Source organism: Oncorhynchus mykiss, chromosome 7, assembly GCF_013265735.2.
Source record: "Oncorhynchus mykiss isolate Arlee chromosome 7, USDA_OmykA_1.1, whole genome shotgun sequence".
Taxonomy (NCBI): domain Eukaryota; kingdom Metazoa; phylum Chordata; class Actinopteri; order Salmoniformes; family Salmonidae; genus Oncorhynchus; species Oncorhynchus mykiss.
The window spans coordinates 60042954-60057608 of record NC_048571.1 but is presented as its reverse complement, the minus strand read 5'-3'; the positions used below and the strand labels follow the sequence as shown (position 1 = coordinate 60057608).

Here is a 14655-nt window from a genome sequence, read left to right as displayed (position 1 = left end):
AAACAGACCAGATAGGAGGGGAACAGAGGAGGATGAGAAGAGTAGAGGTGGGCTTCATCTCCTGAGTCTCACCTGTATCAGTTGCTCCCTCCAAGAAGTACTGCACTGCCATCATCACCTTCCCTGAGGGCTGCAGGTCAACCTGAACCCACACACACACACACACACAATCATCTGCAAGTTAGACACACAATTCATGCAGGACAGTAGAGAATCAGACTGTAGTCAAAGTCCCTCTTACCCAGAATTCAGCGTGGCCGTTGGCCTTTTTGCAGCGCTCGGCAAGGACAGACATGCCCACTGTGACCTCGGCCAATGGCTCCTCTGCAGTCTTCATCAGCAGCACCTGCAGGACACGCCCCTCATAGATGTGGGCGTCGAAGCTGGCCTTCCAGGCTGGGAATATGGTGGGCTTCTTCTGAACCAGCGTCTTACCACGCTCTGGAGAGAAGGAGGGAGAGAGGGAAGGAGGGGGAGGGAGAGAGAGATTAGATAGAGGTTAGAAAGAGAGGTTAGATAGAGATTGATTTCTTTCATACTCTTGTCTAATAATCTAAAAACCTGCATATCTGTACAACACTGGTCCTCGTGTATGACTTTCATAGGACATACAGTATAAAGTATTTAATGACAGGGTTACAATGTGACTGTGTGGGACAATGGGACTAATATATTTCTACTATAACACACTAGTAACTACAGTGCCTTGCGAAAGTATTCGGCCCCCTTGAACTTTGCGACCTTTTGCCACATTTCAGGCTTCAAACATAAAGATATAAAACTGTATTTTTTGTGAAGAATCAACAACAAGTGGGACACAATCGTGAAGTGGAATGACATTTATTGGATATTTCAAACTTTTTTAACAAATCAAAAACTGAAAAATTGGGCGTGCAAAATTATTCAGCCCCTTTACTTTCAGTGCAGCAAACTCTCTCCAGAAGTTCAGTGAGGATCTCTGAATGATCCAATGTTGACCTAAATGACTAATGATGATAAATACAATCCACCTGTGTGTAATCAAGTCTCCGTATAAATGCACCTGCACTGTGATAGTCTCAGAGGTCCGTTAAAAGCGCAGAGAGCATCATGAAGAACAAGGAACACACCAGGCAGGTCCGAGATACTGTTGTGAAGAAGTTTAAAGCCGGATTTGGATACAAAAAGATGTCCCAAGCTTTAAACATCCCAAGGAGAACTGTGCAAGCGATAATATTGAAATGGAAGGAGTATCAGACCACTGCAAATCTACCAAGACCTGGCCGTCCCTCTAAACTTTCAGCTCATACAAGGAGAAGACTGATCAGAGATGCAGCCAAGAGGCCCATGAGCACTCTGCATGAACTGCAGAGATCTACAGCTGAGGTGGGAGACTCTGTCCATAGGACAACAATCAGTCGTATATTGCACAAATCTGGCCAGATGAAACCAAAATTGAACTTTTTGGCAACAATGCAAAACGTTATGTTTGGCGTAAAAGCAACACAGCTGAACACACCATCCCCACTGTCAAACATGGTGGTGGCAGCATCATGGTTTGGGCCTGCTTTTCTTCAGCAGGGACAGGGAAGATGGTTAAAATTGATGGGAAGATGGATGGAGCCAAATACAGGACCATTCTGGAAGAAAATCTGATGGAGTCTGCAAAAGACCTGAGACTGGGACGAAGATTTGTCTTCCAACAAGACAATGATGCAAAACATAAAGCAAAATCTACAATGGAATGGTTCAAAAATAAACATATCCAGGTGTTAGAATGGCCAAGTCAAAGTCCAGACCTGAATCCAATCGAGAATCTGTGGAAAGAACTGAAAACTGCTGTTCACAAATGCTCTCCATCCAACCTCACTGAGCTCGAGCTGTTTTGCAAGGAGGAATGGGAAAAAATTTCAGTCTCTCGATGTGCAAAACTGATAGAGACATACCCCAAGCGACTTACAGCTGTAATCGCAGCAAAAGGTGGTGCTACAAAGTATTAACTTAAGGGGGCTGAATAATTTTGCACGCCCAATTTTTCAGTTTTTGATTTGTTAAAAAAGTTTGAAATATCCAATAAATGTCGTTCCACTTCATGATTGTGTCCCACTTGTTGTTGATTCTTCACAAAAAAATACAGTTTTATATCTTTATGTTTGAAGCCTGAAATGTGGCAAAAGGTCGCAAAGTTCAAGGGGGCCGAATACTTTCGCAAGGCACTGTATAGTAATAGTCAGATTCTCACCGGTGGTGAGGGCCTCCTTCATCTTGATGGCACAGAAGGGGGTATCAGAAGGGGCCAAGGGGGACAGAACACCCAGATCGTAAGAGTTGAAGGCGATCCGCAAGAAGGGTTCCATGGTGACGCGTCACTGGGCCACCTGTTCAAAGACATGGCCAAGCAGAATGTAACCACAGCAACATATTTCTAGAAACAGTCCATCACTCAGCCTTCTGTTCATACGTACATGACAGACGTGATTCAGTTACAGATGTAGGATCTTAATTTGAGACCGTTTTCTACAGCAGGAAAATAATCCTGCAGCAACAGGAAATGTCAATTGTTATGTGGATTATAATTACTGGACATTTTTTGTAGGGGTTGGTACATTTTTAATTAGGGCAAATCAAGTCTGACATGTTTAAGTGGAAATTACAAACTTTAGAAGCCTTTTAAAACCTTGAATACACCTCTTAAAAATGTTCCTGCAACAACGGGATGATCAAATTAAGATGTGGCATCTGAACATCACCAATGGTGATGAGAGCTATACATACACATACACACACCCTGCATCACCAGTCACATGCTACTAATATGGATATTTGTTTCATTCATTGTTTGATCATTGTAAAAGTATAAGCAAAGCCTAAAGTGTGATATGTATCCACTCAAGAAGACAAGCAAAATGGATAAGGTAGAGGGAAATGAGGAGAGACAGAGAGAAAGGGAGAAGAGATTAGATATCAGTCCCCTAATCGAGTCATATGACAGAAAGAGATTGTGTGTTTGCGTGCGTGCGTGCGTGTGTGTGAGAGTGAGAGAGATGTGTGTGTGTGAGAGAAAGAAAGAGATTCTATGAGTCACTTAAACAAACAGAAACTGTCTCTGTGAAATAGGCCTGAGATCCATCACTGAACTAAATAATGATTCAAATCTGAGAAACAATGCCCTTCTCACATACTGCAACAAGTAGACTCTGACTTTAATGACACTGTGAACTACCGGTTAAACTTAAACTAAGGGTTCAATATCACATTAGGAGAATCCTAATTCAAAGCAACACACTCGTAGGCTACAATAGGAACACAGAAAGGCAAAGCACTTCTGTCAATGACAGCTGCTTTGATCATTTTGTCCGTGAGAACGTATGTATGGTGTGAAATTATAGTAGCAGGTGTTGAAGAATGTGCATGTGCATGTGTGTGTGTATGTGTGTGTGTGTGTGTGTGTGTGTGTGTGTTGACATGTTTAACTATTCTTGTGAGGACCAGAGGTCCCCACAAGAATAGTAAACAAACACATTTTTGACTAACTTGGGGACATTTTGTTGGTTGCCACGAGGTCAAATGCTACTTGGTTTAGGGTTAAGGTTAGAATTAGTGTTAGGGTTAGAATTATGATAAGGGTTAGGAGCTAGGGTTGGTTTTAGGGTTAGGGTAAGGAGCTATGGTTAGGGTTAGGGTTAGGGAAAATAGGATTTTGAATGGGACTGAATTGTGTGTCCCCACAAGGTTAGCTGTACAAGACTGATCCTCTCTGAGTGTAGCTCTGGGAGTGAAGGTATTTCCCTGCATTCCTGGGAGGGAGCAGGTCTCAATATGTCCAAAGTCCTGTGTTTCTGTTCACCAGCTCTACACCACCACCCATACACATCAACAATAAGTTAGGAGACAAGGAAATGGAGGCAGAAACAAGGACAGAAAAAAAAGAAAACGTTAAGAGGACAGAAAAGAGGTGGAAGAGAGACAGGAATGTCATGCAGTACTAAAGGAGGTGTCCATGTGTTTGTTCAAGCCTTGAGCTGTGCTGCTTTCAGGTGTTGATCAATAATAAACTCTGTGTGTGCGTGCCTGTGTTTGTGTGACTGCGTGCATGCCTGTGCGTGTGTTACCAGGGAATCACAGAGATTGATATTGATTACCTATCAGATCAGAGCCTGGGTTGACAAGGACAAGGGACTCTTTCTCTTCCTATGTTCAAGAGCCATTGTTAACTAACCTTGTCCACCAGTTAGTTCTCTCTCTGTACAGTATATGTGGTAGCAATTATTTATGTAGAGCTTATCAATGTGCTGTGAGCTCATAATCCCTTCCGTCTCTCTCTCTCTCTCTCTCTCTCTCTCTCTCTCTCTCTCTCTCTCTCTCTCTCTCTCTCTCTCTCTCTCTCTCTCTCTCTCTCTCTCTCTCTCTCTCTCTCTCTCTCTCTCTCTCTCTCTCTCTCTCTCTCTCTCTCTCTCTCTCTCTCTCTCTCTCTCTCTCTCTCTCTCTCTCTCTCTCTCTCTCTCTCTCTCTCTCTCAGACATGCATTCACACATCTTCCCCTTATGACTCACAGACAGCTGACTGATAGCACCTCAGACAATGACATCACACACCACTGGGCTCTATTTGGTAAATCAACCACAGGCAGTAGCTTATATGTTCAGGGGTGTGTCAGGAATAGTTTTGCTTTTTTCACTATCACAATTATTGGCGCACTTGATGGCATTGGCTCGAAAGAGCTGGGTTTTGATGAATAAACACGTTGTGGGTGTGTCGAGGCTTGGCCCTCACTGGCCAATCAGAGCGTGTTCAAAGGCAAAATATGTGGTTGCTTCAATTTGTGTATTTACAGTCTTTTATGTATTGCGTATAATCAACTCCAATTCCAATGTTAGTTCGCTATAGTTTGTTAAATGGTTTACCGAAAAAAAAATACAAAATGTAGACCTACCTTATCTAAACACGTTAAGTAATTGCTTGGTTTTTATGTGAAAATATATACATAGAATTAGCACTGATATAGGGTCTAGGATTACTGTAAATTGCATTATGGCTGAGCATGGACATGCCTAACGTTGTCAATAAGCAATATTAAATGAATGATTGATAAAGCCTAAGAAGATAACGAATAATTGTAATCAAAACGAAACAACTTGTTTTAAATCGGCTATGCCACACTTACAGGCACCATAATTTCTCCCCATGGGCATATAATATTAAAACAACGCATACAATGGAGGGTTTACGTACATCCAAACTTTTCACAGTTGCTGGACAAAGATCCAATATAAATAGAAAGGGAGAATATCCACGCAGCGTTATACTGCTCCCAATAGGCCTATGTTTTATGAACATAATCGCAAAATCGCATAATCACACATCTCCAGACGTTGCGAGCGTGCGGGGAAGGTGAATCCTTCTAAGAAGTTTGGCTGTAATAAAATGTAACGAAAAACAAGCCACCAGTTTTTTTTAAACAACAATAAATACATGTAAAATGTAATGATATCATAACTACATCAGGGTTTTACGCACGTCCAAAACGGGACCTGCGAGGCTCAAATACTGTGGGCCTCTCTACAATGCATAAAAAGGGAATGTCAGCTCACTGTTTTACTCCTCTCAAATTAAGATGTATTCCCAAGCGGTTTCAGGAGCCAAACCCTTTATTGGCAGTCTTGACTACTTTGTGATTGCATTGGGCAGACAAAAAAAGCCTTCATTGAGAGGAGGGGAGGCTATATTTGGTTTTTAATCAAATAGAAATAAAATGGGAAAAAATACGAGTTTTTATATTTCTAAATACAGGTACCAAAAGTACATTGGGCTACTTTTGTTCCATGTGCATATGGGCATTATGCGTCATTGCTGGATAGTCTGAGTTTCCGCTGTCAAAAGGAATGCCTTAACCAACTGTGTTAGCGCTAAAACCAGCTTTTGGTTGGTCTTAAATATCCCTATCAGCACTGCCTGAAGTCAGCACTTTGGGTCATGTTTTTAAGGACACGCCTAGAATATTTCCACCTCTCCCATCTGAGTGCAAGCGTGCTGGTGTTAGACAGGTAAATTGCCGAACCTGGCGTTAGAGCTGGAAAATGCCAGTGCACCAGTTTTTACATGACGAAATTTTAACTAACGTGCGTTTGACACGAAAATAGAGCCCACTCTCTGTCAGAGAGCTCTTTACACTGCGTGTCTGTGATCTGTCAAACTATGGAAGGGATTCTTACAGTTTTTTTAATCGCTTCGGTACAATTTTCACAAGTATTTGGTCAATTTTCACAACTCTTAGTACAACTCAAAATAGATCATCAAAAAGGCAGTTGTTTCACAACTCTAAGCACATTTTGAATTGACTAAGTACATCACACAAAATCATAGTCACTTTTTCACCAAACCTACAAACCTATATATATATATATATATTTATTTATTTCACCTTTATTTAACCAGGTAGGCTAGTTGAGAACAAGTTCTCATTTACAACTGCGACCTGACCAAGATAAAGCAAAGCAGTGCGACACAAACAACAACACAGAGTTACACATGGAATAAACAAACGTACAGGCAATAATACAGTAGAAAATAGTCTATAAACACCTAATCAGTGTTTCATCTACATGTTCATATAAAGTAATTGCCTTTCACATTGCAATGCTCACATAACTTTTGACATGATTATCTTCTCTTTTGTTAAAATATATTTTACTACTACTTAATCCGACTGCTCTTAATGGATGATCACTTAAACATTTGGTAAACATTTAGATTTGCCATGTAAATGGTTTGTCTACAGATAACTACAGATAAGCAGATGTTACAGCAGGCGCAGCGAAATGCTTGTGTTTCTGGCCCTTACAGTGCAGTTATGCAATATCAATACAATACCAATACGCAAATAATCCAGAATGTCCAAAACAAGAAAGGGGGAGGTTCATACTGCTTTACTAAAATTGCGTTGGCCAAAACAGTGCTGTAATACTATAATATATGCTATTTATGTAGCAGATACTTTAATCCAAAGTGACAACAGTCCACACATGTTGGTGGGTGACCCCAGTGGAAGATGTTTGCTTGTCATCCCCATGAGTGTACCACCCTCCTTCAGGCCATGGATGAGGCATGCAATGATTTCAGTCCAGACCTAAATCAGGCTTGGATTCGCCATGCCAAAAGGTTTTTTCCCAGGTGCATGAACAATGAGGATATTCACTGCGATTTCGATGGGAACCTATGGCCAAATGCTCAAGTTTGATGCAAATGATCACACATGGTATAGACATTATGGAAATGTGATGTTTAGTCAATTTTAACGGGTAGTGCAAGTGTATTGCCTAATGTGAAAACAGTGTAATGTCCTGTAATTTACAGTACTGTAGCATACTACATTCAACGGGCAATTTGTATGTATCGTACTTTTTTTTCTATTGGGTTACCTGGTTGTTAAAATAACAAAATTGAGAGAAGAGATAGAACGAGGATCGGAACCGGAACGAAAAGCTCCAATCTCTTGCAAGTTACGTAAAGTCTATGGGCCATATATTCCCTCCTGAAATTCGAAGGATGCTAACACCTGCGAAATTGTGATTTGTCCAAATAACCAGTGATAAAAAAAAAAACACCGGAACTAATGCTGCTTGTTATCTCACGCATCCCGCTGTATCATGACATATCTACGGTACCATTTATGTTTACGTAGTTTGTCCATGAGAGATTAGAGCCAGTAGTGTACTGTACTACATATAGTGCAATTTAGGGTTGAAGTTTGTTACCAAACCAACGGGCAAGAACAAATACGTATGATCTAACAGAGAGAGGGAGATGAAGGGAGAGTGGGATGAAGGGAGAGAGAGCGGTAATGACTACAAGATTTCTAACACAGACTCATAACTTAAATGTAATGGGCCATTCAAAGTGATCATTATTCAGCTGTTACTCTATGACACAGGTCCAATGCAGTCACAGCCGAAGCCATGGCAACTAGTGAGCTGAACGATGTTACAGTGTAGGCATGATCTTCTGATCGTTGAGCTGTGCAATTACAAAGACTGTAATTGGCTTAAAAGTGCTAAAAATGCAACAACAAAAAACACCACCAAGATGGGGGCCTCTAAAATGTTCTCTAAAATGCAGGCCCATTGCCACGCCCCTTGTCACGCTCACCACCTAAACCCCTTTTTAATCCAGAAAAAAAGCCTGGTAGCATATGGATAAAGATGACCACCCTGTGATGGAGGACGCAGCACAATGCACAGTCCAGTATTTATAGTGGGACACAATGGAATAGGAAGTTAAATGATATCTTTACTCCATGTACCTTGTACAAACTTGTACACACTTCCACACACACGCAAGCACACACACACACACACACACAGACACACACACACACACACACACACACACAACATCATCAGATCAGTACAAGTTGGTTAATGGGTGGGTGTACAGAAATCATGTCTTGTTCTTGCTTCATCTGTGCGCTGTTTGTCAAATGTGGATGTGGTTCACAAAATTCAGTTGGCATTATGATAAGACACAGTGTTGACTCATCAAATGAAATGCAACTTAAAAAGGGGCTTCTTTTCACAAGTAAAGTTGCATATAAAAGTTTGACAGTAAATGTATAGAAACTACCTTTGTTTTCAACCTAGTTATTAGTGAACAACAAACATGCAGAAGTGGTCATGGCATGTCCAGTAATTGGGAAATAAACCGAACAGTGTGGATAAGTGGAAGTCTTTAAAACTGCTTCTACATCAATGGCAATGCCTTGCATCATGCATGTCACAATGAACCCACAGAATGTCATGATCTTGAGAAACCCCAGAGTGCTTTGAAAGCAAGGTATTACAAATGAAAAATAATGTTTTCTCTCATTGTCTCATAACTGAGTAAGGTCTGGCTTTATTTATTTAAATGTGTTGACAGTCTGCTCACAATAAGACCCATGCGTTTACAGTTGAGAATAATTTGAAGAAGGGAAGACCACGCGGTTGGTTGTCTCATGGATTGATTGTCACTGCTTATTATTACTGTGTAATCATTTCAACATAAGCATGTGTGTCCTCTATAGGAGAGGTCCTTCATGTGGTCAATTATTCAGGACAGGATCACAAAACATTGAGGTGAGATGGTTAATATAATGTTTCATGGTTGAAACTAAACATTTGTATGCTTGTTATTTCTTTTATAAATAGTTGATGGAAGTATCCATAAAATATATTTATTGGAATGAGGAAAGAGATAGCTTTATTTCAAGCCTATTTGTGAGTTCCTAGGTCAAGCAATGTGGTAACTAGCATCTTAATTAGCATTGGGGTGGTTGAGGATGGTTGTCAAATTGATATTGGGGTTGCTTGTTACAATCTGACAACTATCCCCATTGTAACAATGTACCCAGTAAGCTAAATGACGATGAAAATATGCCTAGAATACTTATTTTTCAGATGTTGAAAAGACATCTGTTTCACAAGTTTGGACAGCACACTACAGCACAGCACAGTACAGTGTAAAACAGTTTAATTTGGTAGAGTACAGTACAGTAGAGCAAGATAGAGTACAGTTTAGTTTAATTCAGTAAATTATAGTACACCACAGTACACTTGAGTACAGTACATTATATACTGTGCTGTACTCTACTTTACCTTACTGTACTGTATTCTACTGTGCTCTACTGTACTATACTGTACTGAACTATACTCTACTTTACTGTACCCTACGGTACTCTACACTACTCTACTGTACTGCACTGAGTTCATTACACTTTTATTTACTTTACTGTACTGTACTCTACTATGCTCTACTGTATACTGTGCTGTCCAAACCTGTGAAACACAGGCATCTCTGATTGGTTCAGATTTAGTCAAAACTGTGAGTCATGTGACTCCGACTGAGAGTCAGCAACATTCTCACACACACACACACATATATATTTTCATCCAAATATCTGCTGGTTACTGTTGATTTTATTAAGTGTTGATATGACAATTTGAGTGGAGTAAGAACTACAATGTCAAAGCAAATATTCAACTATGTTTAATACATTTTTACTTATTTATTTTTATTATGTTAGATAGAAATACTGTTAAATAAATAAAGACTTTTATTTTTTCAAATAACGTCTGAACTTGTTTATTTTATTGTAAATTAGTTCAATTGTTGCTAGAAAAAAAGGAAAACACTGCGATTATTGTCCAATACACCGGATAGGTGAAGTGAAAAGTGTTATTTTACAGTGTCAGCCATAGTAGTATAGAGCAAATTAGGGTTAACTGCCTTGCTCAAGGGCACTTCAACACATTTTTCACCTTGTTGGCTCGGGTATACTTGGCTCTGCCCACCTCCTTACTTGTGCTGCCCACTATGATTAATTTGCTCCATTGGAAACGACAGGCTGTGGTCTATCTTGGGTTAGATATAAAAATCTTTGCCCATACTGTGTGACAACCAACCCTGGATGTGGCTGCTTGTCACAAGTGGTGTGTTTAATGGCTTGTAACTAACTCTATGTTGAAATAAGATAGGAGGTTACAAAGGTTCCTCATTTCAACCCAAGACCTTGGTATTTCTCCTAATATTGAAAATAGTCTATAGCCTAATGGTGGGGCTCCTGAGTGGGGCAGTGGTCACTGCATCTCAGTGCTCGCGTCACTACAGGCCCTGGTTCGACAACCGGCCGTGATTGGGAGTCACATAGGGCGGCGCACAATTTACCCAGCGTCGTCCGGGGTAGGCCGTCATTGTAAATAAGAATTGATCTTAACTGACTTGCCTAGTTAAATAAATGGTGTTGAGAAATACACAATTAGTCAAAAGTATGAAAACCAACCACGTTTTCCTCCAGTATTCGAAAATGCCAAGTTTCTATTTGAATAATTCATTTGCCTCTTGCACATGAAATTGTACTGTACACATTTTTTTACCCGGAATGTAGCGGATGTCAGTGCACGCCAATATCAATATATAACATTACAGTTGACAACGTTTTCTTCATTTTCTGGGGTTACGGAAATACTACCTACCTAGTATTCACGCAAGCTTTCCGCAAGCTTTCGTAAAGTTTCCAGTGCACTGTATGTAGCGTAATGTTTTCTTCAATAAAGCCTATTTAAATAATCAACCTAAAAAAGGTATTAAACTACATTGCAAAACGTAACAACAGCGAAGTTACGAACGTATATGCGTCTTTCTCAATTGTTCAAATGACCGAAAGTATTTTCCCCTTGACTTACCTCGTCTTGCAAATGTTGGGATTATTTATTGTTCTGTGACTTTTATTTTTCTTGTCTTCCTTCCCGTTGCTCGTTCTGTGATTCCGTTGATCGAGGAAGTAGCCTTACTGCTCGCTTGCTTTGTAGACCGTGGCAATGTGACGTCGACCAGGTAGCTACATACACACTGCACTGTGGACGCAGCAGTCTTAGTTATTATGCACAAGTGTCCTCGTTTGGTTTCACAGATTCTTGGTCATCTCCTGTGTAACATTGAATGATCTTACTATTGTACACACATCATGAAACATTTATACCAATGGGTGATGATGATTGATTGCCATCTTCAAAATTTGGTTTTACAATAGTGCAACTGCTTAGTCAAAACTGCATCCACTCTCTCACTGCATTTCACTGTGACTTGTTGTAGTCTCCTAAACAGGCTAGAGTGTAGTATATGTGCAGTACTGTGAGTATGTCTGTCCTAAAACTCTCTATGTGGGAGAAGACTTGGGCTGAGTTTTACGTAAAGTCCTGATGTGTGTGGGTTTGGATCACACGGGTAGGCTGTGGGTGTAGTCTGGGTTTGGGCAAAACTCTGCGGGTGTGGAGGTGGTAGAGTTGGCTGCTGCTGCTGCTAGCACTGTCCCTGAGGCTAAACTGGCACCAGAACTGTAAATTACTCAACATCATCCAATGTTTCTGCATCATGTGCAAATATATCCACCCCACACGCAGGCACACACATAAGCTTGGCAAACACGCATTCACAGACACACACACCATCACTACTAAAGAGCTCATCACAGAGTTAAGTTAAGTGCACATATACATTTGTCTATAGCTATATAGAGGCTTAATTATACATTCATTAAACTGTGTGTGTGTATGTGGGTGTATGCATGCATGTGTGTATGCCCTGCTGTACGGTAAGACATCTGTGGGACCGGTCCGTACAGGTGTGTGTCACTGCTCTACTCCAGGCATGGTTACATAACAGGTAGATCCTGACTCATGACAGAACTGGGGAAGTCCTTATCCTGCAGGACGCCCTCTGCACACCTGTGGGTGTGGAACTCAGCTTCTGACTCTCCACTTTTGATTTAGTACTACTACCTCTCTCTCTCTCTCTCTCGCTCGCTCGCTCGCTCGCTCGCTCGCTCGCACGCACGCACGCACGCACGCACGCACGCACGCACGCACACACACACACACACACACACACACACACACACACACAAAGTTGATTGTTGCCCCAAAACTATCCCACCAACCACTGAGAGTGTGGGGCCAGGACACCAAAACCTCTGGCTCCTTCAATCCACTGCTTCCATCTCTGTGGGGTGTGACTCTGCAATATGGCCCTGTCTCTGTTTGCTCGCCTGCTGGGCTGCAGAACACTGAGGGGAGGTACATTTAGCATGTTTAGATTACATTGAGCGCTGGTTTCCTGGTGGATCTGGCTCCACACAGCTGACTCTCCCAGCTCTGCACTGACATACATGGCTCTAATAGGTCACAGCAGCCGGAGGAAGATAGTGCACGACTATGTCCCAAATGGAACCCCATAGAGCTCTGGTCGTGCACTATATATGGAATATGGTGCTCTTTGGGACACATCCACGGTTAATGACCACATGCTCACCCAGAGGGTCCATGATGTACATGTTCCACTGATACTTTCTGACTCCTCTGCCTAGTGGTACTACTATCTATCTCTACTACTGAGTATCTACACGGAGTCTCTTTGGTAAGTTAATGAGAACCACTCAGTGTAATGTGGTAATGTGATCATTGTTTGATTAAATTGAAAGGAAGCCCTGTCGTGCTGGTGAGCATAATGGGACTTTGCGGTTGTTATGAAAGCCCAGCTAATGACCCCCAGCCAATAAGATACCTTTATCCCCCAGGGACAGTTAATGCCACTAACCACCACTACAGACAGACATAGCCCGAGTCCCAAATGGCACCCTATTCCCTATACAGGTATAGTGCATTACTATTGAACAGAGCCCTATAGGCCCCGGTCAAAAATAGTGCACTAGGAAATAGGATGCCATTTGGGACACATCCATTGACACGGACCCAGGCACCTACCCACTGAGCTGGACTTTAGTGGTGTCCATTTGGGCTCCCGAGTGGCGCAGCGGTCTAAGGCACTGCACCTCAGTGCAAGAAGTGTCACTACAGACACCCTGGTTCGATTCTAGGCTGTCTCACAACCGGCCATGATTGGGAGTCCCATAGGGTGGTGCACAATTGGCCCAGTGTTGTCCGTGTTTGGCCATCATTGTAAATAAGAATTTGTTCTTAACTGACTTGTCTAGTTAAGTATAAATTTAAAAAGTGCCGCTCGCTTGTTTATGTTCCCCCTCTGCAGACTGACACTGATGACACAGAATATGGAAACCATGACACACTCTCCATGTATAGATAACACAGGGTTGAGGGACTTTATGTTTTGTTCAGGGAGGGAGAGCGGGAGGATTCTAAACCTGGACTGGTGGAGGGACGGAGGTATGTTGGAAGGGGGAAGAGGTGTAACAGTGACTTGTCAGTGTGAGCGGCATGTAGAGTCGCAAAAAATGGGACATAACAGCTTGTCCCTCTCTTCTTCCACCCTCATCTACCTCTCCCTTTCTTATCTCCCCTCTCCTGTTCTCCTCTCTCTCTCTCCACTGCGTTGCAAGACAAGGTGCAGACCCAGAAATGTCAACCCAATGTCATGAGAAAGTATTTTGTTCTCTTTTTTCTCAATCTCTTTCTTTCCTCACTTTCTCTGTCACATATCCAGTTATATGACTCTTTAAGTCTCTTCATGGGTTAAACCACCTCCTACATCCCTATTGATAATGCTTTCCGTTTTTGAACATATAAAGCAGCAGAAAAACCCTGTTTGTGGGTGATGCTTTACGCACAAGAAGATAAGGGTGTATATGATAACCAATGGCAATACCACTTTCAGAACTGAGAGCAAAACTAATACACACCTTTTTCGCCTCTCTGGTGAGTGGGTCAGATAGCTTATCCTTGTCATTTTTTTTAACCTTCATTTAACTAGGCAAGTCAGTAAAGAACAAATTCTTATTTTCAATGACGGCCTAGGAACAGTGGGTTAACTGCCTTGTTCAGGGGCAAAACTACAGATTTTTACCTTGTCAGCTCGGGGATTCAATCTGGCAAACTCTCGGTTACAAGTCCAACGCTCTAACCACTAGGCTACCTGCCACCCAATAAATGATGTGTGTGTCAGTGTGAATTTGGCCGTGGGAGTAAGGCAGAGTTCACACAATACAGCTCTCACTTTGTAATTCTCTAAGGTCAGAAGGAATAGTTGAATAAGTTTACTTCATTATAGATATTTGAGCAGTCTTTAATAGTTTGATGTGCATTTGAGAGACAATAGCCTGAGAGACAATTAGAGGCCAGGGCAGCTGACCTTATTGAGCAGTTCTGTTCTTTGTGATTGATGAGCAGCATG

The 14655-nt window shown here is 41.6% G+C and overlaps 1 protein-coding gene across 1 annotated transcript in view; it reads right to left on the bottom strand.

The window, feature by feature from the left end:
• LOC110528134 (protein kinase C delta type) overlaps positions 1-11682 on the bottom strand; it is a 29225-nt gene extending 17543 nt beyond the window's left edge. Inside the window, exons 1-4 of the mRNA XM_021609956.2 lie at positions 11196-11682; positions 2222-2357; positions 242-441; positions 73-142 (exon numbers count right to left, since the gene is read on the bottom strand). Coding sequence (XP_021465631.2) covers positions 73-142; positions 242-441; positions 2222-2336 — 385 coding nt within the window. The 5' untranslated portion in view covers positions 2337-2357; positions 11196-11682. The remainder of the gene's footprint in view (positions 1-72; positions 143-241; positions 442-2221; positions 2358-11195) is intronic.
• Between the last annotated feature and the right edge of the window lie 2973 nt (positions 11683-14655).